The sequence below is a fragment of the Zosterops lateralis genome, assembly GCF_965231275.1.
Source record: "Zosterops lateralis genome assembly, chromosome: 3".
Taxonomy (NCBI): Eukaryota; Metazoa; Chordata; class Aves; order Passeriformes; family Zosteropidae; genus Zosterops; species Zosterops lateralis.
The window spans coordinates 35486911-35514075 of record NC_139764.1 but is presented as its reverse complement, the minus strand read 5'-3'; the positions used below and the strand labels follow the sequence as shown (position 1 = coordinate 35514075).

General features: G+C 40.1%; 1 protein-coding gene across 2 annotated transcripts; it reads right to left on the bottom strand.

Moving 5' to 3' along the window:
* CDC42EP3 (CDC42 effector protein 3) lies at window positions 1-27165 on the bottom strand. 2 transcript variants are annotated; one of them, XM_083856388.1, is made up of 2 exons: window positions 27038-27165; window positions 1-2078 (listed from the first exon to the last, which is right to left on the bottom strand). In XM_083856388.1, exon 2 carries the CDS (start codon window positions 1809-1811, stop codon window positions 1050-1052), a length of 762 nt encoding a protein of 253 aa, XP_083712514.1. In that variant the 5' UTR covers window positions 1812-2078; window positions 27038-27165; the 3' UTR covers window positions 1-1049. The 2 variants fall into 2 exon arrangements, with proteins under 2 accessions (XP_083712514.1, XP_083712515.1); XM_083856389.1 differs by lacking the exon at window positions 27038-27165 and adding an exon at window positions 26547-26983.

Here is a 27165-nt window from a genome sequence, read left to right as displayed (position 1 = left end):
TTTAAAGGGTTTTTTATTGTATTGCACAAGGTATTTATGCAATCCATGTAGGTACTGTATTGAAGGATCCACATTTCGCAAACATTGGCTGCTGCTGCACACATCACTAGCATTGTGAATAACCAGTGCCTTCTTCAAAAAGTAAAATAATCAGTTGCAAGTTTAAGCATCTTGTGGAAATAAATGAAGAAAAAAGCAAGGACTATTAATACATATTTCTCTTCAAACACACAAATATACAATTTTCAGAAGAGCACCAATAATGCCAAGCAACTATTTTGATGAGATACTGTATGTGTAGGCTCTGCAGTAAAAAGCCAATATGCACACAGAAAATATATTTCAACTTTTAAAATAATTTAACCATAATATCTTGCATGTGTCACCTGTTTACAACATAACATTTCATATACAATGTCAGGCCCAAGCCTCAACTTGTAAATTTGTGCATACTCATTTAAAGCAGCTGAGACTCTGGACCAGGTGTTCAAGCTGAAAAAGCCTTCAAACTGTTCACATCTGAATTCAGAGTGGTAATATAAGACAGAGAAAGTAGTTATGGTGAATTTATAACAGAAATGGTACTATGGAAAATGAAGAAAACCCCTCAAACACAAGGTTCTAGAAAGAGGCCTACAGGTAAAGTGATATTGTAATAATTTATAGAAGTGAATAATTAGTATCAGTCTCCTTTCTGACATTAAGAGATTCTCACATATTCAGAAGCCTGTAGAAGTGAACTAACCAAATGCCACAATCAGTATCATCCTCAACTGCTGTTTCTTAAGTTTCTGATCATTAATACTGGTACTTAAAAACATTTTATATTTGCTGAAACTGATTATTAAAATTTTCCTTCCTGATACGAGAATTTAGTGTAATAAAAACCATGAAAAACAATAGGTAAAAAAATAGTATTTTAAGAATATTTTTAGAAAACTCATCATACAACTGCAAATACAGCTGATTTTTAAGCATCTGCTTTTGAGCTGTGGTCTTTTGTTTGTTTTTAAGTGACTCACTTAAAAAGAAGCAAGGGAGTACCAGTTCTAAGATTTATTCTTGTCCATTACATTGAGGACCTCATCCAAAAGTGAGGGCCCCAAGTCAAGTTGTAATGAGAGAAGAGAGCCTGCAAAATCTGAAAGGGATTCTTCTGACTTTGTCTTGGTTAGTTCACATGAAAGCCGACTGTCATCCAGTAAATCAACTGTTTGCCAATCAGTGCATCGTTCAGAAAAGCTGGACGAGTGGCTGTCGCTGCCGTTAGTAAAATGCGAAGAAGAACCGTTTTGCTCCCATATGTCGTCTTTGTACGTTTCTTCATCCTCCATCTCTTTATCTTTCTCCTGCAGTTTTTCTTCTATTACTGGCTCACAGCTAAGCCTAGGATTTCTGGATGACCTGATGGATTCTTGTTTTGAATTAAATGTCACTGGTGACAATAAAGGCAATGTAAGGGCTTGAGAACCCCCAATGGCAGGAAGGGAAATAGCATTTTTGAGCACTGGTGATGGGGTTTCTGTAAACATGGATTCAGAAGTGCTGTTTGCCCTTAAGAATTCATTGTGGATACCAGACTGGCTAACTCTGGTTTCACCCTCATTTCCAGGCAATAGCTCATAGTTGCCCTGCAAAAATGATATGTCTCCGAAAACATCATGCTGTCCCTCTTTTCCAATGTGTATGGTGTGACGAAAATCTCCAAGTGGAGGACTGATCATATCAGGAGATAAGATATCCCTTAGTTTGAATTTCTTCCCCTTCTTATTGTTAGCAGCTTTCAAGTAGATGGGTGTCTTGGCTGGCATCTTGCTTGTAGCTTCTGAGAGAAGTAGTTAGAAAAAAAAAAGAATAAAGGTGAGAGAAGGAGAAGCCTCTTACAAAGCCAGTTCTTCTCAAGAGACCTTTAGTGTTAGCAATGTTACATCATCATCTTGAACCACTCTTGCACACAAAGTCTAATTCTTCTGATACAGAAAACTGTGAAGTATGTGAAGGTAAATGTCTTCCACATCAGCTCTTCCCAAGGTAGAGCACAAGTTTCGGGGTCAGCTACTTCCTCAACTTGAGAAAACCTGCATGGGATACAAAATCAGGTTATCATTAATTTATTTTTCATGGTTCCTTCAGTCTTGTTTTTACGAAACCCCAAAATTAGTAATGGTACTGACAGTTCCAGCCTGCAGATTAGCTTTATGATGTTGCTTCCCTTCATTAGGCAGGATAAAAGGGTTCAGATTAACAAGGGCTAGCTAACCTTTCTCTGACTCCATAGCTTTTTTTGAAGTCAGACTTTTTTAGACACAGTTGCTGAGCACAATTCATGTGATAAATATCACTACTTCAAACTTTCTTCTCCTTATTGTGGCATTCAAAATGCTGACCTTTAAGAGCACAAGCAGAAACACATTTATAACATTCAACAACATTAAGTTTTTGGTAGATCCAGGAAGACTGACAGTCATTCAGAAAACCGTTTTGGATATGGAGTAGACTCCCTCGATTTAGATAACAGGATAATCAGATTAGTATTCAGATACTTCCAATTAGTGCTGGAACACTTACAAACTGTAACCAATAACATTTCCAGTAATTGCACCCATTTAAACACATAGTTTTAAGAACTAGAAAAAAGGGCTGGTCCAGGTCTTTACAATCTGTTAGGAACATCCAAATGTGCATGCTTTAGAGGAGACTGATTCTTGTGACTACATTCCTTAGACCATATGGATTCTTCATAGCAATTAGTTATAGACTAGCTCATGTATTATGCAGACCATGAAGCCACAGTGATTTAAAGTTGCTCTGTGCAACCAACTATAACAGTCTTTGCAAACCCTGTTGTCCTACTAGAATGTGGTCTTTAAAAGGCCTGATAGAGCTAACAAGGGCTAATAGGCTGTTTAAGTCAACAAGCTATTGAAAAACACTCTTTTTTTAATACTTCAATGGTATATTTCTTCCTTATAGTGCCAGTTCCTAACCCTTGGACACTCTCAGAATAAATGCATTTTTTTTCTCCTGGACATTTTTATACATTCTTCTATTAAGTCAATGCACCACAGATCACCCCTTCTCATCAGAATACTCAGCCACAAATCTGTCAGCCTTTGTCCATCACCACCCTCACTGTGCAAAGGAGATTACAGCTTTTACACAGAAAGACTGTTCTATACCGTAAGAGGAGGGAAGCTGGCTGTAACAAGGGCTACTTTTGCTGCCTTTTATCCATTCCCTGGCAGGGTTTCTCCTTTACCAAATCAAGCCCAGTATGAATCACCAGGTTTAAAACTTAGCACTCTATGGCTACACACCCGGGTTGTCAAGAGGCATTTAAGCATTTTAACAAATCCTTTAACTGCCGTAATTAGTTCCTACAGTGGGTACTTAACAATGCATCACAAGGGAGCTGGGAGTCTAGCCAGGTCAGTGCTTTGGTTTTTTGATTCCCACCAGGTATCTACTGCACTTTGATAATGTGAGAGAGCCCTCCCCTACAAAATAGATCAGATGTAAGCAAGCAGATTAAAGTTGAAATACAAAGTAAGTTCAGTAATTTCTGAGGACATTTTATACTTTTAAGATCAATTTTGAAAATACAATTGATCACATCAATCAATTAAAAGCACTTCAAAGCTTCCTTCTACACATTAAAATGGTAATTCATTAGGATCTACAATATAGTAGGAGATTCACATTACTCCATGACAGTACCGCAAGATACAAAAGTAACTCCTAAATAAGATCTCTACATGTGCCACCTGCAATGGGAACAGAACTGCTTAGTCAAATCAACCTTGCAGTTTTAAAGTCTAAAATTCACTGTATTTTTTCCCCTCATTTATCATTCTGCCCAAGCAACCCTGTTAACTAAACAAAATGTCCTCAACTCTACAGAGAAGACTATTATCAAACGAAGATAAACGGCCAGGTTGTTTTATATTTCTCTAGTGGACTCCTCAGCTTTATCTCACTTCCTAGAAATAACAGGCCAAATTCTCTCTGATTTTAATTTCTCATTCTTTCAGGTCTTGTAATTTGAGTGAATGACAATGTAATGACAATGTGGTCAAAAGTCATGCCTGTTGATCACTAGTTTAAAAATGAAAGACAAAATGCAGTTCATTCAAAGCTTTCATGGCTTCCACCACTTAGGATCTGTATCAAAACCCATTATCACCAAACTCCACAGGGAGGTTTAAAAAAAACCTGAAGGACACAATGAAACATCTGAACATCAGGAAAAAAATAAAAATAAAATGTAAAATAACTTTAAGTATAAATATGTCATTTTGACACACAAGATAAGCACTGTATTTTATTTAGCTCATAGCTCAGGGGGGAAAAAATACAAAACCTCAAAGCAGCACAAACTGTTGGACACCCAGATCTCCTTTAGTTCTTGCACTAAGAGAGAGCCCCAGTAAGGGGCAGTGTAAAACCACACTACCTGAGGGGATACTGCAAGAGACTCCACTATACAGCAGTCCCTTTAATTGTGAAGGCCTTGACTTCCATTTGGCCACTGCAAGAGGCTTTACATTTGAAGAGAAGAAATTTCACAATTACGTGCTTAGTGCAAGCACCATTATCCCTACTGAAAACAAGGGCTACTCTTACTGCAGATTTCAGTACCCACAGTATTGGAAATCTGCAAATTACACCTTTTAAATAAAAGGAAAGGGCCGGCTCCCTTCTCAATGGACAGGCCATCCATGCACAACATAACAGATTCAGAGCAACTGTATTTGGTTTCTGCATACCTATCCTCTTTGTCAACTACTGCCTAAAGCAGTGCAGATTTTAAGCTACTTCAAACAAATAAATCTGGAGATATTCACTAAGCCTAAAATACTATTTTTATTCATCTTTATTTATAATCAAAAAGGCAGAACCCATATCAATATTTAACATATAGCATATATATATATACACATATATGTGTGTATATATACATACATATATATATAAATATAGATAGATAGATATAGATATATACACACACATATATATAAAGCAGCTCTTTTAGTAAGAAAAAAATATAAATCAAACTTTGGCACATGAAGAAAAACCTAACAAGACTAAGCCTCCAGCTCAAATCCTAGAAGACAAAAACAATCAGTCCATAAAATTTTCACAAGAATCTTAACACATTCCCTGCACTCAACAAGACTTAATGGAATCTCAAGGGCACGTGGGCTAAGAGAAGGGACACAATACACTGCAATCTTGATATCAGGCTACACAGTAATTTTCACCTTAAAATGAGACCTTTTTCTGATCTTACTGCTAGAAAGGTCTCTTGTTTTGACTAATTTCAGCTCAGTAACTAAGTGACTGTATAGCTAAATTGGACACTGAATGAGAAATTACCAAAAAACCAGAAGTCTGCAATCCTGGACTGCCAGCCTACAGTGGAAGACCTTAATTCAAGAGAAAAACAACATGAAAGGGTTTTCATTCCAGTTGAAAAGATATCCTCTCTCCTAACAAGATCCAAGCATGAGCCAAACCAGAGGAATTTGAGTCCAGTGAAAATTAAAGCTTTAGTTTGGCTGTAGCACTTGCTCATTTTCATTCCTATCACTTCACACTCTCATATAAGTATTTTGCTTGGTAACAAAGACTAATATTTTTAGAGGTGCTTCTCAACCCGCCTTCTGTCCACTCAGCAATCACCACCTTCCACACAGCTCAAAGTTTTCCATGGATGCCTTAGCTTATTCCACGGTCCATTTTAAAAGGACAGACTATGAGCAAATATCTCAACAGCTAAGCTTGTAAAGCCAGAGACAAATAAGGGTCAAGGTGCAAACTTTTATTTGTGCACATATCCCAAGAGAGCTAGATCCTTTAGCAAAGAAATTACAGAAAGAAAACCACATTTCCACAGAGCAGAGCCAGAAGCAACTGTGTGTGCTGGGAATCCTACAGGCTTCCTACAGGGCAGTCCCTTGCAAAGGCTCTGCCTTGCACATCACTGACTAGAAGCACATGAAACCCAGAGAAAGGCCTCTCCAAAGCATAATTAAATATATGATTGAATTACCTTGTGGAGCAAGTCAATGAGAGAAAACTGAGTCTGTACATTATCTAAATATACAAATGAAAACACAGTAACATAGCAAAAGACAGACACAAACGACAAACGACACAAACAAGCAGCTGCAACTTTTCTACATGATGAAGTATCTGCAAGCATAGAAGAAATAGACTTTGGGGCTTCATTTTAAGTTTTAGCTATCAGTAGCTTTCAGCAGTACAAACAAACTGTTAAGAACATCCTAGTCAATGCTGTTACTTTCACTATGTCTGAAAAAGCATAAAGTGTAAAACAAAGTTTTACTGGTTTTGTAACAGGGGCCTGAAGTCATGCAGTCACAATTCCTGAATGCTAGTAAAACACACTCCCAGTTAACTAAGTCCTCAGGTACAAGAAAAGCATCAGGGCTTACCTCTCGAGTTTCTGAGGACTCAGGTGTCCTTATCAACCATCAGGCTCTGAAGGCAAGAGGCCACAAGTGTGTCCACTTCTAGACCAGGCCACCAGTGCTCCACTCATAAAGCCATGCTCCACTTATAAAGCCACCACCTTCTAGGTAACTTAAACCACATCAGATCCTAACACTTCTCCCTCCAGATTATCTAAATTTTTGTTGTTTATAAGAAGCACAGTCTTTGAATTCATCTGTATAAAGTCAACTTCCCTTGATGAGGTTAGAAGTCCTTGTCTCCTCAGCTTCCTCTTTCATCAAAGAATTGGCACCTTCCTGATTAAAGTTACAGATTTAATTACTTTATAAAAACAATCAGGCTAAATGAATTAGTTCAACTAATTTTCTTAGCTGCACTCAACTGACTCTCCTGGATCAAATCTTACCTATTCCATTGTGCTGTCACATAAACTATTTAGAAAATGAAGGAAAAAAAAAAAACCCAAATCATTCCCACAGCTACAGAAGCACAGGTCAAGAGGTAACCTGGCCCTCTTGGGTTGGTGCAGTTGATTCATTTCTACATTGTCCTGAAAAATCAGAGATGCCATGTCCCAGCTGTGAAGGTGTTTGTCCACCCTTCTCTTAAAGTTCCCCATGTATGCAGACTACATCCATTAATTTATTTTACAGAGGTCAGTTATCAGAGAATATACACCTAAGTGTTCCCTGTTCCAATCTAGGTCCTGATTAACACAATAAATTGTTTTATCTATTCTAGCTGTGGAGAAATAAAAAGGAAAAAAATCACATAAGGATATATTTTGACTTCCCTTGCTATATAAAACACTTTTTTCCACATAAATCAAGGACAAATAGTACACCAGCTGTGAGTTATCCACTTGAAGAAGGGTTAATTGCCACTAAGTTTAAGCACAGACAGGGACAATCTGCATACAGTGTCTTTCTCTCCAGGTATCTTCCATTTCTCCAGCACCCTCCTGTTTTTCCCCTTCTCCCTAAAACCTAGGTTCACAAACAAAGAAAAAACAAGCTCTTGATTTTTAATTGTTGACTCCTTTAACTCTTGCTCCCTGCTTAGCACTCCTTCAAACAGCTCGACCTCATAAATTAACCAAACCAGGGAACACTTTCAACTTCTTTTAAACCATTAAAGAACTTGTGTATTATATGGAAATGAATGAAGTAATCAATCTATTCAGGAGGTTTTATTTTAGCTTGTAAGAAAAAGAAACAAAGGAGAGCAAACCTGATTTGGGGAAAAAAAAAAAAAAGTCTGATTTGAGCAATTTGCCTCAGTCTCCAGATATTATTTTGTTCTTTATCAGTCTGAGATTACAAACGCCCTTTATCAGCCAGAAACCTTCATCCTTGTTAAGGTACTTGAACACTAAACAAGTTCTTTCTCAGTCATCCTTTTTGATCAAAGTGAACAGGGGGAATTCCTCATGTGGTGATAGTGGGGGAATAATTTTAAGCCTTCTGATGTCTCTTCCTCTCTCTCTTTTGAACCACCTCCAATTCTTCAACATCCTTTTCCAAGCAGATGAGAATTAATGACAATATTTCAATATAATTCCCCCTAACAGCATATATAAAGATAAAAATCACTTCATCATCACTGCCTTGTTTATAAACAAGATCATACTTCTCTTTTTCTCACCCTCTTACAACAGGAATATTCTGTTTTTACAGGGTAGAATTATATTACAAACCATTTAAGAATTCTTCTGCCAATATAACAAAACCAAGTTCTCCAAGCAGAATAAACTATACTGGAAAAAGTAGAATTTGTTATCCTTGCCTTTAATTGACAAGGATTGGAGAGTGGGCTTCTCCGTTTTATTTTTTTTAGGATCAATATACAAAGATATTCATTTAATCAACAAATTTTGGCAGCACAGCCAGTGGTGGTGCTTATATTACACTGTTTATACTGTATAAATAGATCTCTGCATTGTATCAGTAGAAATACATCCCTCTTTGATGCTGACTTATTTTTGACATTTACTCTGAGATTCCTAATGTTTTTACTACATGCTTTGTTAACACTGTAAAGGAGTAACATTTTAAAAAATCTGGTTGTGATGTAATATGAAATTAAATGCCTTACACAGTCTGTTTTTGCAACTGTGCTTATGCCCACTCCTTAGAATATCTTAAATAATTCACTCTTTTTTATCAAGCAAATTTTTAACCTTTCAACAGGTTTGAATGACAGCTTGCTTCCAGCTTTGAAAAGTTAGCATCTTTTCTAGAACAATAAAAACCTTCCTTTGTTTTCTCCTCTTCTGCAGAGACAGGGATTTAATGAGCTCACTGTATTGTGTTGTTCGGCTTCATGGACTGAAACAGATCCCTTTTTACTACCTTCTCCTTAGCTTTGTTGGCTGGTACATTCATATATACAGATTTAATACCATCACTGGCTTCCAAACAGTGGGTGAGCACAAGCCCATGCAGATTTAGGCAGAGGTGCATGTCAGCACAAGGTGCAGCACAGCATTAACTAATGCAGCCAGCCACGGTGAGGTTGTGCTACGTCAAACAGACTGCGCTGAAACACACTCACACATCTCCTCCTACAAAGTCACACACCAGATGAGCAAATAGCTGGAACCACAAACCCATTAGCTACAAGATGGACAGGCTTAAAAACTTGTCCATCAGTTCTCTTCAGCCATAGGGAAAAACGTGAAATGGGACAAAAAAATAACCCCTACAACCTGAGCCAATGTGCCACCTAAAAGCCTGGCAATCTGCTCTGGTTGAAATCTCAACTGCCCCTTGTCAGCCAGCACTCAGATCAGTTTAAGTGGATTATGAATTCACACTCCACACCCTTCGTGATTGTGAGCAGGTTATGAGCATAGATGGCTTTCTCCTCTGACACAGAGGGTGTAGTTCCTCAGCCCAACTCTGCTCTCAAAGCCGGCTTAAGAAGTTCCCACCTTGGATTCCTCACTCCTCATTGCTGGTTCCAGGTTCTGCAGTTCCTGGTACCCTTCTCAGGCAGACAGACCTACAAGTCACACACTTCAAAGTGGTCACAGCCACAGTTCTCTCCATTGACTCAGTTTACAGGACAGGCTTAGCAACAGCTGCAGCTGCCCGATGGCAATGCTTCAAGAGAGTTCAGGCCCAATATAACTTGCTGTCAGAAAGGCATTCTCTCCTTCTCCCCTACTGTGTGCACACACTTGACCCCTTACAGACCAGTTCAGCACACAACAAGGTGAAAACTAACTAGGAAAGGGGTGTAAAATCACAAGGTTTGGAGTGAGACTGCTACTCTCAGCTGTAAAAAGTCCTTTCAGCAGCTAAGCTGTGTCTTGAGACATCACTCTTGGAAAACAAGGAGTTGTGGCAGAAGGGCTGGGCAATCCTTAACCATATCTTCTGCAAGGAAAAATGTCCACAGAATTATATCCAGACTTTATACACTCCTGATGAAAAAAATGGCTTTGTAGCTCCACTTGTTTCTGCCTTAGGGTTCCCAAGACTGCTGTCATACTGAAATTAAGTTGTTTTAACTATATTTAATATATTCATGCTATTTTTGAAAAAGACCCTTAGTTTAAAATTTTCTTAACTGCTAGCTACTGACAAAAGGCAATCTAAAATAGAGGATCCTAGAAGGTTTCAATAAAAAAACCCCAACCACCAAACCCACAAAACCTACCCTGAACTCCTGACCTCCAATCCTCAAATATGCTTCATCTCTAAGTCAAATACTCCTTATCATCCCCTTGAAACACACAAGTGACATAGGCATATCACAGTCACCAGTTCTATTATTCATTTTTCAGACTGTTTCACTTTAAATAAGTATTGACCATCTTTAAGTGGCTGATAAACTAGTTTTAAAATAAACTTGAAAGACAGAGAGCCCTCTATATGCAAAGACTAACAATGAGGTAGAGATATGAAGATACAGAAAAATCCAGAGTTGCACAGGATTTATTTTTTATTACATAGAAGAAGGATGAACCTCTGCTCTGTCACAGTTCTGCCTCCTTCAGAAAGCTGAATGGTCATCAAAATGAGATCAAAGTTGATAGTGTTGGGGTAGATGGAAGAAAGGAAATTCTTCAATAGATTAAAATTACAAAATCTTCACTGAATTACTTTTTGGTCCAACTCATGCCCTCTTTAAGGAATGGAGCTGAAATCACAGAGTGAATAGAGCTTTTAAAATTGTTATCTATGTTCAGTTTCAAGTATATTGTTAGTACAGCTGAAGTAACTGGTTTATCACCCTTATATGAAACAAAAGGGAAAAAACAAAAATTACATCCTCACATTGAATTTATACTTCTAACAAAACAGCTCCACTATTTGAAGGCACCTCTGAGCAGAGGTAAGAATTTGGAAGAATAAGTGACCACCGGAGGACATATCATATTCTGGTGCTGCTCTGCAGCATGTCAGTGACACCTGCAACATGCCCCAGCTGACAGGGATGCACCACAGTGGACAGCAGTGCAGGGATCCATCCTGACTTCCTCCCAAAACATTTGGTTCTGATAGCTTGAGTTGCTTGTACTCAACTGATCAGACTTCTTTTTTTCTGGAATATATCAAGTAGCATCAGGGTGCATTCACTCTTTGTGCCAATAGTCATATTTCACATACTGCTCTTAAAACCTGGCAGAGTTAATGAATTAAATTTGAAAGAAGTTAATATACTCAGCACTTGTACAGAGGTGTACTCTCTGGATATTCAGAGTGCACAGTGGCAATTTGGTGCTAAAGCTAGTTTACTGATTAGCAGCTGATATTTCTTTCAAACTCTAAATCCCACATATTTAATTAAACTGTCCAAAACACTGTTGTCTCAAATCCCACTAAAGCCACCTTCTCAACACTCAGGGTTTACATCAGCCAGCACTCAGCACCTATCTTCCCATTACTGTAGCCATATTTCAAAAGATAAGTACAGACCTAAGACAAAGCTTAAGCCAAACGGTGAATTAGATGACAGCCCTTTGAGGCTGACAGGACTTTGACAGGACTTTGAGCTTGCATGTGCAGGCAACATAAGAGGATAAGTAAATGGGTCAGGGAAGCATACTGTATCCAGCTAACCCAAGCAGACCCAGTGTACTGCAAGTCAAGTCCTATCTTTGCAGAGTTCTAGAAAAGCATTTTGGAGACATCCGTTTTCTCTGTTCTGTACAGGGGCTCCTGCTTAGAGCTTTGCCTCGAGACTGCAAGAGAACACAAATCTCTCTGTTCAAAGGTCAATATTTCAAAGTGCTCCAAAATGGACGTTTTGTTTTCAGAAGTAGTGTCAAGGGAAGGCCTATTGGCGGCAGAAAGAAAACTTTTAGTGGGCAGTCACATTAGGGTAATGTAATCATGACTCACGCTCCTCACCCATTTCCTGACTAGGGCTGTTCATGATCAAAAGAAAGCCAGGCACAGCAATGCTGCCGCTCGTTAATGTTAGCTGGCCTGAAAGGATTACTAACTACCAGAAAACAAACTCATTGCAGAGCATCCTATTTCAAGCCTGACATAAATCGACACTGACAAACACCGTGGCGTAACACCAACCAAAACAACTTGCCTTTGTTGCGAGAAACAAGTCGCAACTTTTATGATGAGTTCTCCTACCCAAACAAACCCTCTTACACACCTTTAAAACACTGTAAATCCTTGGGAGGATGCCTAGGGAGAGGGAGGGGAACGTCTAGTTGGTAGTTAGTATCTAAAGAAACGCAAGATACAAGGACCTTTAGGAGAGGATCACACCGAACTCAGACTGCCATAAAACAACTACCACCTCCACAAAAACGCTGTAAAGGAACACACAAACGGGCCAAAGCACGAGTTGGGCCTAAGTGCCTCCCACCTTATAAGCAAAGCACTGCATGAGGCAATTTCTGTCTCAGTGTTCCGTCCTGTTGAGCATCCCAAGTGAGGCATGCGCTTAATGATACAAATTGCTGTTCATTTGTATAAAGATTTCTTCAGCAGAAAACAGATTCCAGATACTTGTTAGGACGTCGTTCACATTTAATTTGTTCCAAAAAAGAAAAACCTCCAAATTAATCAGATATTTCAACAGAAATTAGATTAGACATTAGGTAACAGATGCCAACACCCAGCCGGCACCTCTCTGCAGCCCTCACAGGCCAGATAGAATCATAGAATCATCCAGGTTGGAAAAGACCTTTAAGATCAAGTCAACGAGACAAGTCCTTTTCCTCCTTCCCACCTCAGAAGCAGAGGTAGGAGCCTACATTTGCAGGTCCCTTTCACTCCTTTACAAATGCCAAGTAACTGCTAAACATGCTCCTCAGCACCAGTTACTGTGCTCCTTATGGTACTTCCAACAAGGGAGATCAAAGGGGAGAGAGATTCTGAAGCTGACCATTAAATACATAATCCATTGTCAAAACCATTGTCCATAGATTTAAGACTGATAAGCAGTGGCATCCCACTCTCAGGATACTGAGGAGACCTATACCCGGTATGTGACAGACAAATTCAACCCAAATTTAACAACTGTTTTTTTACTAATGCCTCAGCTCACGCTTTTGCCCCTCACATCATACAGAGTACTGGGAGGGGCAGGTGGGAGAAGCAGAGTGTTGCACGAGGCAAAAGTTATGTTTATATGACTAAACCAATACCAGCTAAGTGTACTGAGCCTATACTTTACCCAAGTTGCAGTAATTACTTCAAGAGTTGAGAGAAGCTGGTTCTGAAGCAGAGCACACACACATATACCACGGCTTTATACTGCATTGTGACACTTGCTGCTGGACTGTTACAACTCTAGCAGCAGAGAAATGAGGTGCAGCAACCCCTTTGGGCATGGATGCACCTCCGTACTGACCAAGAATGAACTGTTACCACATGCTGCAAGTCCTTCATGTAATAATTCATACAACTGGTATGGAAAGCAGTGGCGTGTAGGCAGAAAAATAAAAGAACATAATTCTTGGACCTACTTTCCCAAGTAAAGGGCATATTTATTTACTTAATCCTCTAATAAGTAGGTAAGATGAAATTCTACCTTTACTGCAGGCTATTTAAAGCAAATTTCTAATGGTTCTTGCAAGCTCTAGGGAGTCAAAATTCAAGCTGTGGGAGGAGGACTACATTGCTTAGTGTGGTTTACCAGCCTTCAAAAATGTAAGAAAAGTTGACATGTTGTAAGTCCAGGGCACACACCTACAGTGCTGACAAAAATTTCTGCTGGGGGGTGGAAGGGAAATCAAGCAAAATAAAACACAACAACAACAAAATAAACACCACAACACCACAACTCAGAAAACAAAAGCAATGTAAAGATGGTCAGAAACCAAGCCACCTAAGTAAGTGGTGAGGTATTCCTCATTTTCTTACTCTAGGGAAGGGAAGAGAAACTGAGGTCAATTTCCCTGTCCTGAGTACAAATCCAAACCATATCCAGCAGAAAACCCCCACAACACATAATACTGTAACTGCATTAGGATTGTATTAATTTAAGGCACAGTGTGAGCCTCTTCTCTTGTCCATATGGTTCTTTTCACAGAGATAGCATCTGTGGAAACACAGGCAAGGAACAAACTATAACTCCCTGAATTACACAACAGCAGAGACAGTACACCCGAGAAATTTAAGAGGGAACTTGCATCCAAGTAGGACATTGACATCTCAGTGCTGCTGCTTCAGTACTGGACAAGAAGAAATAATTGGTTAATGTAGGGACTGTTCCAGAGACTCTCTGGATATAGCTCCCTTGGGAAGGACTAGAAATACCATAACCATAACTTTGAAACACAGTCCCAGCAAAAGACATGTACAGTACTCTAGTGGCATTCCTTCTTTCCCTCTGTACGTGCCTGCTAACCTGGATTCACCAGAGGTATGCCCCTTCCGGCTGCAGAAGCAGTGGGCAGTATATCTGGGCTTCTTCCTTGGAGCCCAAGGAAATTCTTACTGAAGCAAAGTATAAATAGTTCACCAACACCTACAAAGACCAATGTTAAAATTAGGTCAGCAACACTCCTACTGCTATAGTCATAGGCCTCTTAAGTTAAACCACATCCTTGAGGAAAATGGGATTTTGTTGTTTTGTTTGTTCCCTCAGAACACAGTACAAAATTGGGTTCATCCAACAATAATTCAAATTAAATATATATCTTCCTAAACAAAAATCCAGCTGCAGATACCACTGCTAAACTTTTGCTATTCTTGGAAAGATCATAACTCATTCACTTCAGAGGGCAAAAATGGGAATGCAGACACAATTTAGCAGGGGAAGAGGAAAAAGGCACAAACAACAATTAAAAGAAAAGAAATCTGCACATAGTCAGTAAACAAAAACTCTCCAAATACAACACATTAGCAGCTCGCAGGAGAACAGTTAACTTTTTATATTCACCAGATTTCCAGATTAATGGCTCTGATTGAGTTCACACCTTCCAAAGTGAGTGTTTCAGACTGTCTGAAACAAGGCAGGCAATTTCACTCAGGGTGCCAAGGCAGGCTGAAAGAGCATTACATCTTAAAGCAAAATCTCAACTTTAGAAACAAAAAATTGTGAATACCTGAAAAATCCAGAGACTCTTAATTTGACTTGCATTTAGACTATTAATCATTCCCAGTGACTTATTAGCTAACAGAGTGCTGTTATAGAACTTGATTAAGGCTAATAAATAATAGAACTCCCTTAACACCTCTTGATAATTATCTTTCTTATGCAGAAGATACAGACAATTTTTTCATTTGTTTTATCAGACACCAAAATACTCTTCTTGAGCTTTCCACTGAAATTCTGTAATGTATGTACCTGGAAATAGGCATTTGCTCCTGGGTCAAGCACTTTGCTGAGCACTTTAAAAACAACTGAGATAACTATTTGAGTCACTAGTTTACATCTTTTCTCTTTCAACAGTAATTGAATCAGTGTAATTATTGGAGGCTATACTGCAAACCAGAATCAAAACTCTTGCTTTACTAAATAGATTACAAGTTACAAAACTGGTGCATCTGCAACGGAAGGACAACTTGCAATATATACAGCTCTTCTTTCAGCTCAGTACATCCACTGAAAACCACGAATATTCTTGTTTTCCTGTCACAGGATATCGGAATAGATCAATTATGGGTTCTTGCACAGCAGCTTAACACGCCTGATTTCATAAGTTTCTCACCATTTGCAGGCCCTAAAAGGTAGTGCCACTCCCAGGTCAGACTAATGCCACAAAAAGAAATTGTAGCTTTTTTCCCCCTGGGCATTAGGAGTTGTGTGACCTTTCTGCTGGACAGGACTCGCAGCCTTCATTGCCAGTGAGTGCTCTTTCAACTTTTTGTCCTCAATCGATCCATTTCAATTTGAGAAATACCCTAAGATGATCTGCACTGGAAGACTTAGAATCAGATTTAGAAGGGGAAAAATCAACAGGTAGATAATGAAATTGAGGGACAGAGTCGCCTTGATCAACTGTGTCCCGATTTCAGCTGGGATAGTTAATTTTTATCCTGGTAGCTGGTACAGTGTTGTGTTGTGGTTTAGATTTAGGGTGAGAACAATGTTGATAACACAGTGATGTTTTAGATGTTGCTAAGCAGTGTTTACACAGAATCTCTGGCTTTTCAGCCTCTCACCCCACCCCAGCAGTGAGCAGGCTGGGGAGAGGCTGAGAGGGGACATGGCCAGGACACTGACCCCACATCCAAAGGGATGCCACAGCACATGGCAGCATGGCCAGTGCACAAACCAGGGAGAAAGCTGGCCAGGGGCCACTGCTGGGGAATGGGCTGGGCATTGCTCAGCAGGTGGTGAGCAATTGCACTCTGCATCCCTTGTTCTGTACATTCTACCTCTTATTATTATCCCTTCCTTTTCTGTCCTATTAAGCTATCTATCTCAAACTATGGATTATACCTTTTTCCCCCTCCAATTCTCTCCAAATCCCACTGTGTGGGGAAGCAGTGAGCAAGCAGCTGTGTGGTGTTCAGCTAGTTAGGTTAAACCACCTCAAGCTGGTATCTGAACACCAGCAAGCCACTTGAGTTTTAACAGCAGCCCAAGCCATGCACTCAAGATTAAAATGGAAGACTAAATAACAAAGGCCACAGTTTAAGGAAGGAAGATTGTGCTCAGAAACAGAAAGGAGACGTCAGAAGACTCAACCAGGCTGAACCTCATCCTCTTTAACTGTAGTCATAAGGAAAGGGCTAGTGCAATTCCCTGCAGCATGAGAGGGCACTGAGAGGGGAGGTCCAGTAATTCTGTATTTGGCCATCACCGTGTCCAGTTCTTGTAGCCACAATTCCAAGAGGACATCACAAAACAAAAGAAAGTTCCAGGAGAGCCACAAGACTGATATTATCACTTACTTTCATAAAAGCATAGAATCATTACGATTGGAAAAGACCTTTAAGATCATCAAGTCCAACTATCTAGCTTCAGTTTGCTAGACTGGAGCTAATCAAAGCAAGTACAAAGGAAAATTTTTTACACCTTTTTGGAACAGCAAGAACAGTTTACTCAGGCTTATGGTAGATTCTCTGTTATTTGAATATTTGTGGTTTGGGGTTTTTTGTTTTTGGTTTTGTTTTGTTTGTTTGTTTGGGGTTTTTTGTTTGGTTTGGTTTTTTTCAGAAATTATTATTGTCTAATTCAAATAATTCAGGCAGAGCCAGGAGTCATACTGATGCAAAAGTGGGTGACAATTCAGGAAAGGCCTACAGCTTGTCATAAGAGAAGTTCCCAGTGATCTGGTTTGACTTTTATCATTCAAGATATGAACAGGTTTTTCCCCTAAATTCATGGCATTTCTGTTAAGAATTAAGTATTTGGAAAAGCATTTTAACCTTGGGAAATCCACTAAATTTTTAGAGCCTTTCTGTCCACAGATTGTGTTTCTTTGGCCATCAAGATGATTATGAAGGTTGAAAAGACAAATCTCCTGGAAGTTCTGAAAACAGAGCTCTCATCAAAAATGTTGTGTTTGGAGACTTCTCATCTTTCAGCACAAAATAGAAAGAAAAAAATAAGTAGATCCCTGTGTTGGAGACTACTTCAAATCCCACATGCAGAACCAAATAAATTCTGTCCTGTCAAATCCCCATGAACAGTTTGAAATCAGTTTCTCGTTTGCCACTGTGCAAGCAGAAGGGCACTCATTTCACAGCAACTTAGCCTCTTCAAAACAAACAAGAAAAAATTCCCATTTTAAAGTGCAACTGTCCAACAGGGGTATGAAAGATCCATGACTAAGTGGAATCTATGTCCAACTACAGATACTCAGTTTCGAAGAAAAGCACAATTAAAAAAAAAAAAAAAAAAATAGCTTCATTCACCTTTACTCAAAAAAAATTTCACAGTTCTTGAATTTGAAAATATAACTATAACTTCTTTTCAAGTCACATCTCCTATATATTGTTACTACTGTAAAACATGACTTTGGGACCTCATTTGACTTTAAGGATATTTATCCCAAAACGACAAACTTTGAAATTTGGAGAGCCCAGTAACTACCACCAGCTACCTCAGCAGATGGATTGAAAGAACACACTGAATCAGAGCACCTGAAAAATCATCTGGTACCATTTCAGTCACGGATCTTAAATATACACACACACAGACAGCTGCTCCTACTTCTGCAGATACCACTTGTATTACTGTAAGAATACACGCAATTTCTAAGATGATGCCTTTCTAACACATCCACCTACACTTCAGCTGTCTTGGAAGCTTCGATTTTAAGGCTTATTTTCTGAGTTGTTGATCAATATCTGACACTGCCATTCAACATTTTCTATCCTCTTCTGCAGCCATCTGTATATGTTTGTTTACTGGGAGGACTAGAAGGAGGAGGGAGAATTTTAACCAAAGTTTTTAAACTGTTTCTCTAATGAGATAAAACAAAATTATCTATTTCTACTCCCCAGCTGTACCATAATGTCCTTTACTCCACAACACTGCTAACAGGTTCTGGCACTTCTGTACTTTTAAAGTGAGTTCTGACCTTAAAATTTGTACCTGGGAATGTGTCTTTCCTGTCAATACTGAATTACCAGGACAGGCAATATCAAGGTGTTAAAGTGTATATTTTTTTACAAGATTCAGTAGCTTTAGTGTCTGACACCTACAGTCTTCTGCAATCCATTCTATTGAAAATATCGGCCCTCATGCTTATATTGCTCTGTCCCCACAAACAACCCAGCTGGCAAGAATAACCATCAACCCAAATTCAGATCAGTGACAGAACCTCTGCATAAGAACCAGGAGATGGAGGACAGTGGATGTGGGGAAGAGATTAAGGTTTTTTCACAGATGCAAGGAACAAAGGCATTTATGCAGGCTTGATGCAGGAAAATTTGTTGGAATTAGCAACAGGAGTAATTTGGATGTTTAGATTGTTCATTTGGCCATTATTGTCTGCTTCTTCTTTTGAAGATTTTTCAGTTATATGCAGATTATATATTTATATTTTCAGAGATTACTTGGATACACCTAAAGATTTACACTTGAATGGATATACTGTTCATCCCAAAGGCAATGTCAAAAAGCTTCCAACTTCTCTGTTGTTGCTTCATTAGATAAAAATTCTGTCATTTCCTCCTACACAGCTGTCAGAGCATGTCCTAGTAATCAAAACATTATACTATGCCACAAAATACATTATTTACAATGTATATTCTTCTGCCAAGGTAGAGGCATGGTTGCACTCTTAAGGCAAAATAACTACTGCAACTAATAGTGAAATTAATTCTCAGGCAAAAATCTGTCCACAGCATAAATTATGTGATTGTTCAGCACTTCCATTTGGAGAGACAGGTTTTATTTTTGTCGTCACAAATTCCTTTAGGAACTCCTACAGATTCATAAACTTCTCGGACTCTTGCTATTGTAACTTTTTTTCTTTGGGACCAGAAGTATGCATTTTTAAGAGAGCTGTGGTCCATAGCTATCAAATGGATTACTTTGCTGTCTTTGCTGTTGACCTCAGGGGATCTTATCTGAAAGACTCCAGAGGCTGAGACAGGTATTCATACTGCCTGAAGGTACATGAAGAGAAAACCAGAAGAAATACAGCCTCTCTTTCCACTAAAATCATAGCAAACAAGTGGAGAGGGACATGCAAAACAGAGCAGCAGCCATACAATCACTGGTCTGCTCTGTCCACTGTCTTTGCTCCTAACAGCTGATTTTCTATTCAGTCTTGAGGACTTCTGTGTACCACTGATTACTTTGCATGTTACTAATAAGAAACAAGCAGATATGATCACAGTAAGGAGCAAACCTTTTCATTTCAGGCTTTCATCAAACTGACTCTCTTCACCTTCTAGGCAGGATGACCAAACTGAGCAGTAAATTACTACAAGTTTGTATTACTGTAGCATCACGCCCCTAACCACAAGCCAGGTATCTAGTATATTAAGAATTATGCACATGTAAAATGACAACAAAAAAATCTCTCAGGAGACAGTTCTTCAGCTGTTGTGTCTTTTAGGGCAAAGAATACCAACACAATTGTAGCTGCTGTGAACATCACCTTCCTCCTATTTCACCTTTCCACTCCTACTGTTTGGACTGAAGCAAAGTACAATCCTGTATGCCATATATACAGCCTATGCATGGACATGCTACTCCATTCTTCACTCCTACACTCCCATTTGGTTTTCAAACAATCAAGCAGAAGAGACCTCCAGATGCATTACATCTTACCCTCTTATGAACCATGGTTACTCCAAGGTCATTTGCTACAGGAGCCATGAGCAAGCAAAGAACCGACCTAAACTTGATCAAGAGTAGTAATCTGTGGTATCTGGAACAGAAACATGTGAGCTGTATCTGACAGGCAGGACAATTATTGGCACTGCTCCTTCCTTGTCCCTCTTTCACTCACAATGTAGCTCTCCTACTGTTCAAGCCTTCCTTAAATTGGGCAAACCCCTAACATTATTTGTAGGAGCAATGTATCCTTAAAAGGGAAACAAAGACTACCCAGCCACTAACCACCCTCCAAATGAACAGAGACAAATCATGGAAAAGCTAAAGAAAAGTGCCTTTGGAAGCATCACAGTTCTGGGGAGAAATGGCATGGCTGGCCTTTACATTGCATTACAAAAGGCAGAATCTGCATCTTCTTTTCTCTTCACCCTCACCGTGGCATGTGCAACTTCTGGTTTCAAGGATGCTTTTGTTTTCATTATTTGTGGTTCCAGAAACATGCACTCTCAAAGAGCCAATGAGTCACATTAATGCTTCAAATGACACGGACCTCATAAAATTTCAACTGATTTGGCTATCACTTGATATCTGAACATGAGAAGACTGATCTAACCACCTTCTGGAAACAAATTTTAACCAAACTGAAAGGATGCTTTAGTTACCAAAAGACAATTTATAAAAAAATCCCCGCCCAAAATTCCAAACAATTAATATTGATACCCATTTCCCGACAGAATTTCACTAAAAGCAGTGGCAAAACCGCCTTAACAAGATCCTGTCATGATAAGGACAAGATATTTATGGTAAGCATCTTCAGAACAGCAAAAGCAAACCAAAACATTCACCTTGAACATTCAGCAAAACTCTACCACACCTTGGACTAATCTGTGCTTAGTTTCAAATCTAATTTACCCAATCTCATGAATAAAAAGAATTTCACTAAATCAAAATATGCACTGAACCATATTAACTGAGTTGAAAAAGGGAAGTTAGAAATTTCTAAAAACTACATAGGCCTTCATGAAGAAGATGTATGTAAATAATATATGTAATGTAATAAAACATACACAATCCAGGCTTTACTTAGGTAGGACTAGAGATACACATAAGAAAGAATAAAGAATGGGACTTAGTTCTGATCAAAATATCTTGATGGATAAAATTTAAAAGGTTAGATTTAGTAAGTATTAGAACAAAGAACATTAAAAAATGTTCTGGCATCATAAAGGAACTTTAAGGCTGGAAATTACTGAAGTATAGATTTTTTAAAATTTTTTTGGGGGTAGAATTTAAAAGCTTTCTGAATGAGAAGAGTCCATAAGTGCTGTCATATATTTCTTGAGAATATAAATGAAATATGAGAAAAATAAACAAAAAAGTGCAAGAATATAAATATGGAGCAATAATCCCCAGCAACACTGGCATTATGTTCCTGTACATCACTTGGTATTAGTGCATCACTCGAGTACTAGAAAAAAACATCCACACAAAAAACCTGTCTACTACACAGGAACTGACCTACTCACGTTGTTTGAGAATATCACCCTTTTATAAAGAGCTTAAGGAACTTTACTCGAAGAGGAGAAACAGAGAAAATATTTATCAAAGCAGTAAGATCCACTAGCCTCTTCTTCATTAAGAATTATTATTCATACTCTTTCAGGGATCAGGATTTCTCCTGGTGAAGAAGATGACTGAGAGCTCTGCTGGCTAGGGAGCTGGTTTCACAACCTCTTTGCAGAAAAGCTTCAGAGATGCTGACTGTGGTGGCAGCAAAGCACCTTTGATCTTCCTTGCAGAGTATCACTGAGAATTATGAACCCCATAATTAGAAATATCATATGTAGAGCACTAAGGTCACAAATTCAAAGAACACCAAGTTAGAAAATCCCAAGATTACATTATTTGTGGAATCATTGTTTGGTTCCTTCACTATCTGCACCACCCAAAAGGACTATTGACAGAGTAGGGGCTTCAGCTTTAGCCCAGAATTTCAAACAGATGCTCCCTTTTTGCTACATCTCACCTAATTTAGACCACATACTATGTAAGGCAAGAGGACTATGAAAAATAACATGACACTTATTTATGTATCACCATTTTCTACAGGCTTTTGCCAACTTATGGACACTTGCTTTTGCCAGAAGAACAGGCTTTAGGGTTTTGGGTATGCTTGACTTTAATGTTATACTGTATAGATTTCTTGACAGGGAAAACCAAAGGAAATGTCAGACTAACAGTTTGCTTTTATTTACTATTTTTATGCTACTGCCTAATATTCTAAGAGCAAAAAATCCCACATTTGGAATGAAGACTCAACATCTGTTTTGTTTGTTTAAGGCACAACACAAATCCTCAGATACATATAAAATTTTTATAGCAAAATAGTGAGAAAGGGACCTGAAACACCTGGTATTTCAAAGGGATGGGAAAAAAAATACACCAAGCCCTACATTTTAGATCTTCCAAGCAAAGATATGAAGCAGTATTTATTTTTAGAAAGTTCTTACAGATGACTTAAAAAAATTAATTGCCATGTAAATGCACCTAAACAAGCTTGCAGACCAGATTAAGCAAGTCATACCTAGTCTCAGCTTGTCATCAGCTCTTGTATCGCTACAAAAGGTCAGCTGCTGTTTACATGTAACCACAGAAAAGTTCACTTAGCTCGTTCAAATGAGATCCAGCAAAAACCTCACAGTATCAGTCCATTTAATTTCTTATCTAACATGTTCCTCGTTGACCTTTATGATAGAAATCAAAGCAGTATATCAGATTCGGGAGAGCTTTTTTCTATTATTCCGTGCAAGTAAAAACAGCATGAACACAACATTTACATAGTTAAGGTGTATGTTGTTGTTTTACCACACATAGTGGAGGCTGGAACCCTTAATGTGGCTCCCTGGCATTCATGAGATACTGGGTCATCAAGTTTTAAGAGTATTGCAACACTAATTTCAAAGATAAGAATAACTGTAATTCAAATTACTAGTGCTAAATATACATTTCAGTAAAATTGTCTTGCATTTAAAGCTACTAAGACCATGACGATACAATTTAGTTTGAGCATTCAGAAACGACTCTGACATTCTCAGAGCTTTAGGCACTAAAAGTGCTACTTGGCTGTAGGCTCAGCCTGTAAATGGCCTGCAAATGGCTTACCTTTCCTCTTTAAAAAACAAAAGCACAATACAAAAAGGAGTAAAATACATTCAGCAGTTCACTAGCCTCTAAAAGAAAAATCTCACAGTTGCTTACAAAGATTATTGACTAACTGTGCTCTTGTAGACTTGACTGGTGGTAAAACCGTAAGACAAATGTTTGTTTCTATACTTGACTATTTATTCCACAAATATCAATGAAACTAAGTAAAGATATAGATACGTGTTTTCACCGTGGCCAACTTTGTCCTCTTGTAATAATTTAATTTTATCTTGGCAGTGTGTTTTCTGAAGCTTTACTGGGTCTTGATTTAACCCCTGAACTATGAGGAAGTTAGTCTTGTCAGCCAGTTCCAGCTGCTCCCATCAGACTCACCTTCCCAGCAGTCACCATGCTGGATCAACATCGTTGCTCAATAACATTAGGAATGTCAATTATGAATGTAAATACAGAACATTATAAAATATTGTAAGCAATGCTTATCTGCATGAATGTCAACCAGAAATCTTTCTTATTTTAACACAGCACTAGAAGTCTGTCTCTTCTTCAGCATGAGCTTTACTTGAGCTCATGAGTAGTTGCACCTTATTCTGCCATCCTGCCATCCATTTCACACAGGATGTACTGAACTCTGCAGAAGAGCCAAGACACTGCCCTCACTGCCTCACCCAGCTGACCCATCCCTTAGCACCTCTGAGCTGTTGAGCCACTTCCACTGCCCACTAACCCGCCTGCTTGTCAGTGAGAGGAAATCATTTAAAAACAGCCCTCTACCCAACACCCAAACACAATTCTTCCCACATCCTCGATGAAGTTCAGACTTCAGGTTATTAGGGAAATTTACCTTGCCATCACACAAACAAACAAAGAACACCTTCAGCCAGCTGCCTTCCCTTTAAGCACTCCACTCAGGGAGATACCGTGGCTTTTAGATACAGACCACCCAATTAGTTTAGTTTTACCACTGGGAGAAGGAGAGTTCTCCATGAGATGGTTCAGATCTTTAGAAAATATATTTACTCTGATGTGATCATAACAGAAAAAAAAAAAAAAAAAAAAAGTGATAGTTTTATTTGCTTGTTTCCAAAAAGTAAAATTTGCTTGCGGGAGAGTGAAAGCCTTTGGTGTTTTGCATCATCATGGAAGGCCAAAGAGGCATCAGGTGACCTGATCCACAGCAATTTTGTTAACTAGGATGAGGAAGAGGAGGAAGAACTGGTCAGAGAACACTGCTGAGCCCCTGGGATACACACAGTCTCACTGGCAAGAAGGATAACGATGGCAAATTCTCCATGGCAGGAAGAATTTTTTTAAAATGCAGATTTCCTTTTCTTCCCCAAACTATTTCTCAAAACTTGGGCAGGGGACCAGAATTTCTTCTAGAAGAAGCCATCTAGGTTAGAAGACTGTACACCAAAGCAGCCTACCTAATTATGAAAAGCTGAGAGCAAAACATGTTCTGCCATGAACCGTGGCTTTTGTTGGTTACAGTAAAGCTGATACAAGCGGTTTGGAACAGTTTTAGATGCCTCTTTCAAGTCAATATGACATTTAACCACAACAGTCAAATAGGGATGGTGCAGACCCACGCTGCCACTGCCTCAGGGAAAGAGTGGCTCTGGGCTGCCTCTTAGGTGATATCCATCTCTTTCCACTCTAAAATTCAACCAGGCCACCTCCTGGTGATTCAGGCTGCCTTTACCAATCACAGAAGAGAGGCAGAACCACAGAGGTAGTTTCTGCAGCCTGATTTTTACTTCTGTGGATGTACGAAGTGCTCCCCAGAGAACAGCAACTGTGATTATCTTTAATCTAAAGGAGAAGATAGGCCCCATTGTTTCCTTCCCAGATACCAGTGGCTTATGCTGAGGCCAGGAAAAATCATTCCCTTCAGTACTATCCTACTGACCAAAGAACCTGCTCAGTTCCTCTCCTTCGCATGCTGTAATGCAAAACAAATGTTCAAAGCAAGGAGTGCCTCCAACACAGCAGTTTTCTCTCGCTTTTCTGAATGTTTCTGCTGAAAGACCTCTTTTAACATACCATAGAGTGCAAGTAAATCTTAATGCTAATGCTAAAAAAGGCTGAAGCCTTTCAGTACAAGACACTTTAAAAATAAATCCTTGCAACAGTAATCACCTGCTGATACATGCTTTTATGTTTAGCCAGCTGCCAAGATGCCACATCTGTCACTTCTTGCTTCCAGAAATGTGCTTTCCTTTTCTGTAGGGAAGGAGAAAATTCTGCTTCTAGAATTGCGCTGAGTATCATGATGCCTTTTTTGGTATCTCTGTCATTCCTCTAAACATCTGAGCCTTGGCACATGGATTATAAGAGTTCTGCTAGTGTGTATATAAAGAATTGTTCAGCTTTAGATTTTCATGCCTTAAACCTTCTGATTTTTTAAATCTACATTTTCCTGAACAATGTTACATCCTTACAGCGTGTATATAACTGAAATTAATGGTCTATGCATGAATCCTTGCCTCCCTCCTCCAGATATTTTTCAAAGGAAAGTAAGAGGTCAGGATCGCATTTGTTACATTAAACATTTCATAATAAGCCTTCTTCTATTTTTAAAACATAGCAACAATCTACAGTGACGCAAGTCCTAAATTGATTGTTTCCTCTATTTTCGTCTCTTTTAAATTTCAACCGAAAATAAATCAAATCCCTCTTATTAATCTACAGCCCGCATGTCTTCATCAGCAACCCAACCCAACCCAACCCAAATTCTCCAGTTTGACTTTCCGACTTGAACTCTTAGCTGGAGAAGCAGCATCACCGCGGGCCCTGCCTTGCCCAGGTCCAGCCCGGCCGGGCGGGGAGCAGCGCACTCGAGCCCCGGTTATTCTCAGCTCCACGCAGGAAGGCGCGGCCCAAGGGGGACACACCGCACAAAAAGGAGCGCAGCCTGTCTCGGGGGGGTGTGGGCTGGCTATGCCTTCTGCCTCCAAGGCGAGGGCATAAAATCAGGTGTGCCAAAATATACTGGGATGGAAATTTAAACCGATACAGGGGCGAATGTCAGCTCGGAATTCCAGTGATGCAGAAGCACCCCGAGTCATTCTAAGCGATAGCTCGGGCACGAACCTACCTAGCAGCCAAACAAGACCATTAATGTGTGCTCTCTCTGGCTACCCCGAACGCGCACCGTCCCTCCCGGCCCCCCGAGCGTCCCGGACGCGCAGCCCGGCGGTGGCGGCCCCCCTGCCCCTCTCCCCGCTCCCCGCCCGACTTACGGCGCTGCCGCTGCTCCCGCGCCGCTCCTCCCTCCCTCCCTCCCGCGGGTGCGGAGCCGGGAGGGCAGCGCGGCCGCCCCTGCGCGACTCGGGGCGAGCGCGGCACCTGCGAGCGTCCGTCAGTGCGCGGGCGGCGGCGGCCCCAGTGCCGGGGGCGCGGGCGGCGGGCGGCTGCCGCGGGGGGCGGCGCTGCGGGCGGGGAGGGCGGGCTGCAGGGAAATCCTGGCACCGCGGAGCGCCGCCGGGGAGGCGGGCACGGAGGCCGGGAAATAACAATGAAGGCTTCTCCCCCCTACGCCCTTTTTCTTTTCTTCTTTCTTTGAGCTATTTTGCGGGGGTGGGGGCAGTGCCGGGAGGCCCTCCCTACACCCCTGGTAGTGTCCTGGTGGAGCCCTCGGGTGGGCTTTCCCTTTTTCGGTCCCCCGAGCACGGTCAGCTCCGAGGTGTGCTTTAAAGCTGGTGATTCTCCCCTAGACCATCCTGCCCCTCACCTCCTCGGCGCCCCGATCCGTCGGGGGGAGGCTCAGCCCGCTCTCCGCCCGCCGCGCTCATCCATCCTGCCCGTCCTCCGTTATTTATTTACGCGTTGTTACGGAGCGCTCGGGCTCTCAGGGCTCGG

Coding starts and splice junctions, on each gene's coding strand:
- CDC42EP3 (XM_083856388.1), bottom strand. CDS start 1,811: ATGCCAGCCAAGACACCCATCTACTTGAAAGCTGCTAACAATAAGAAG.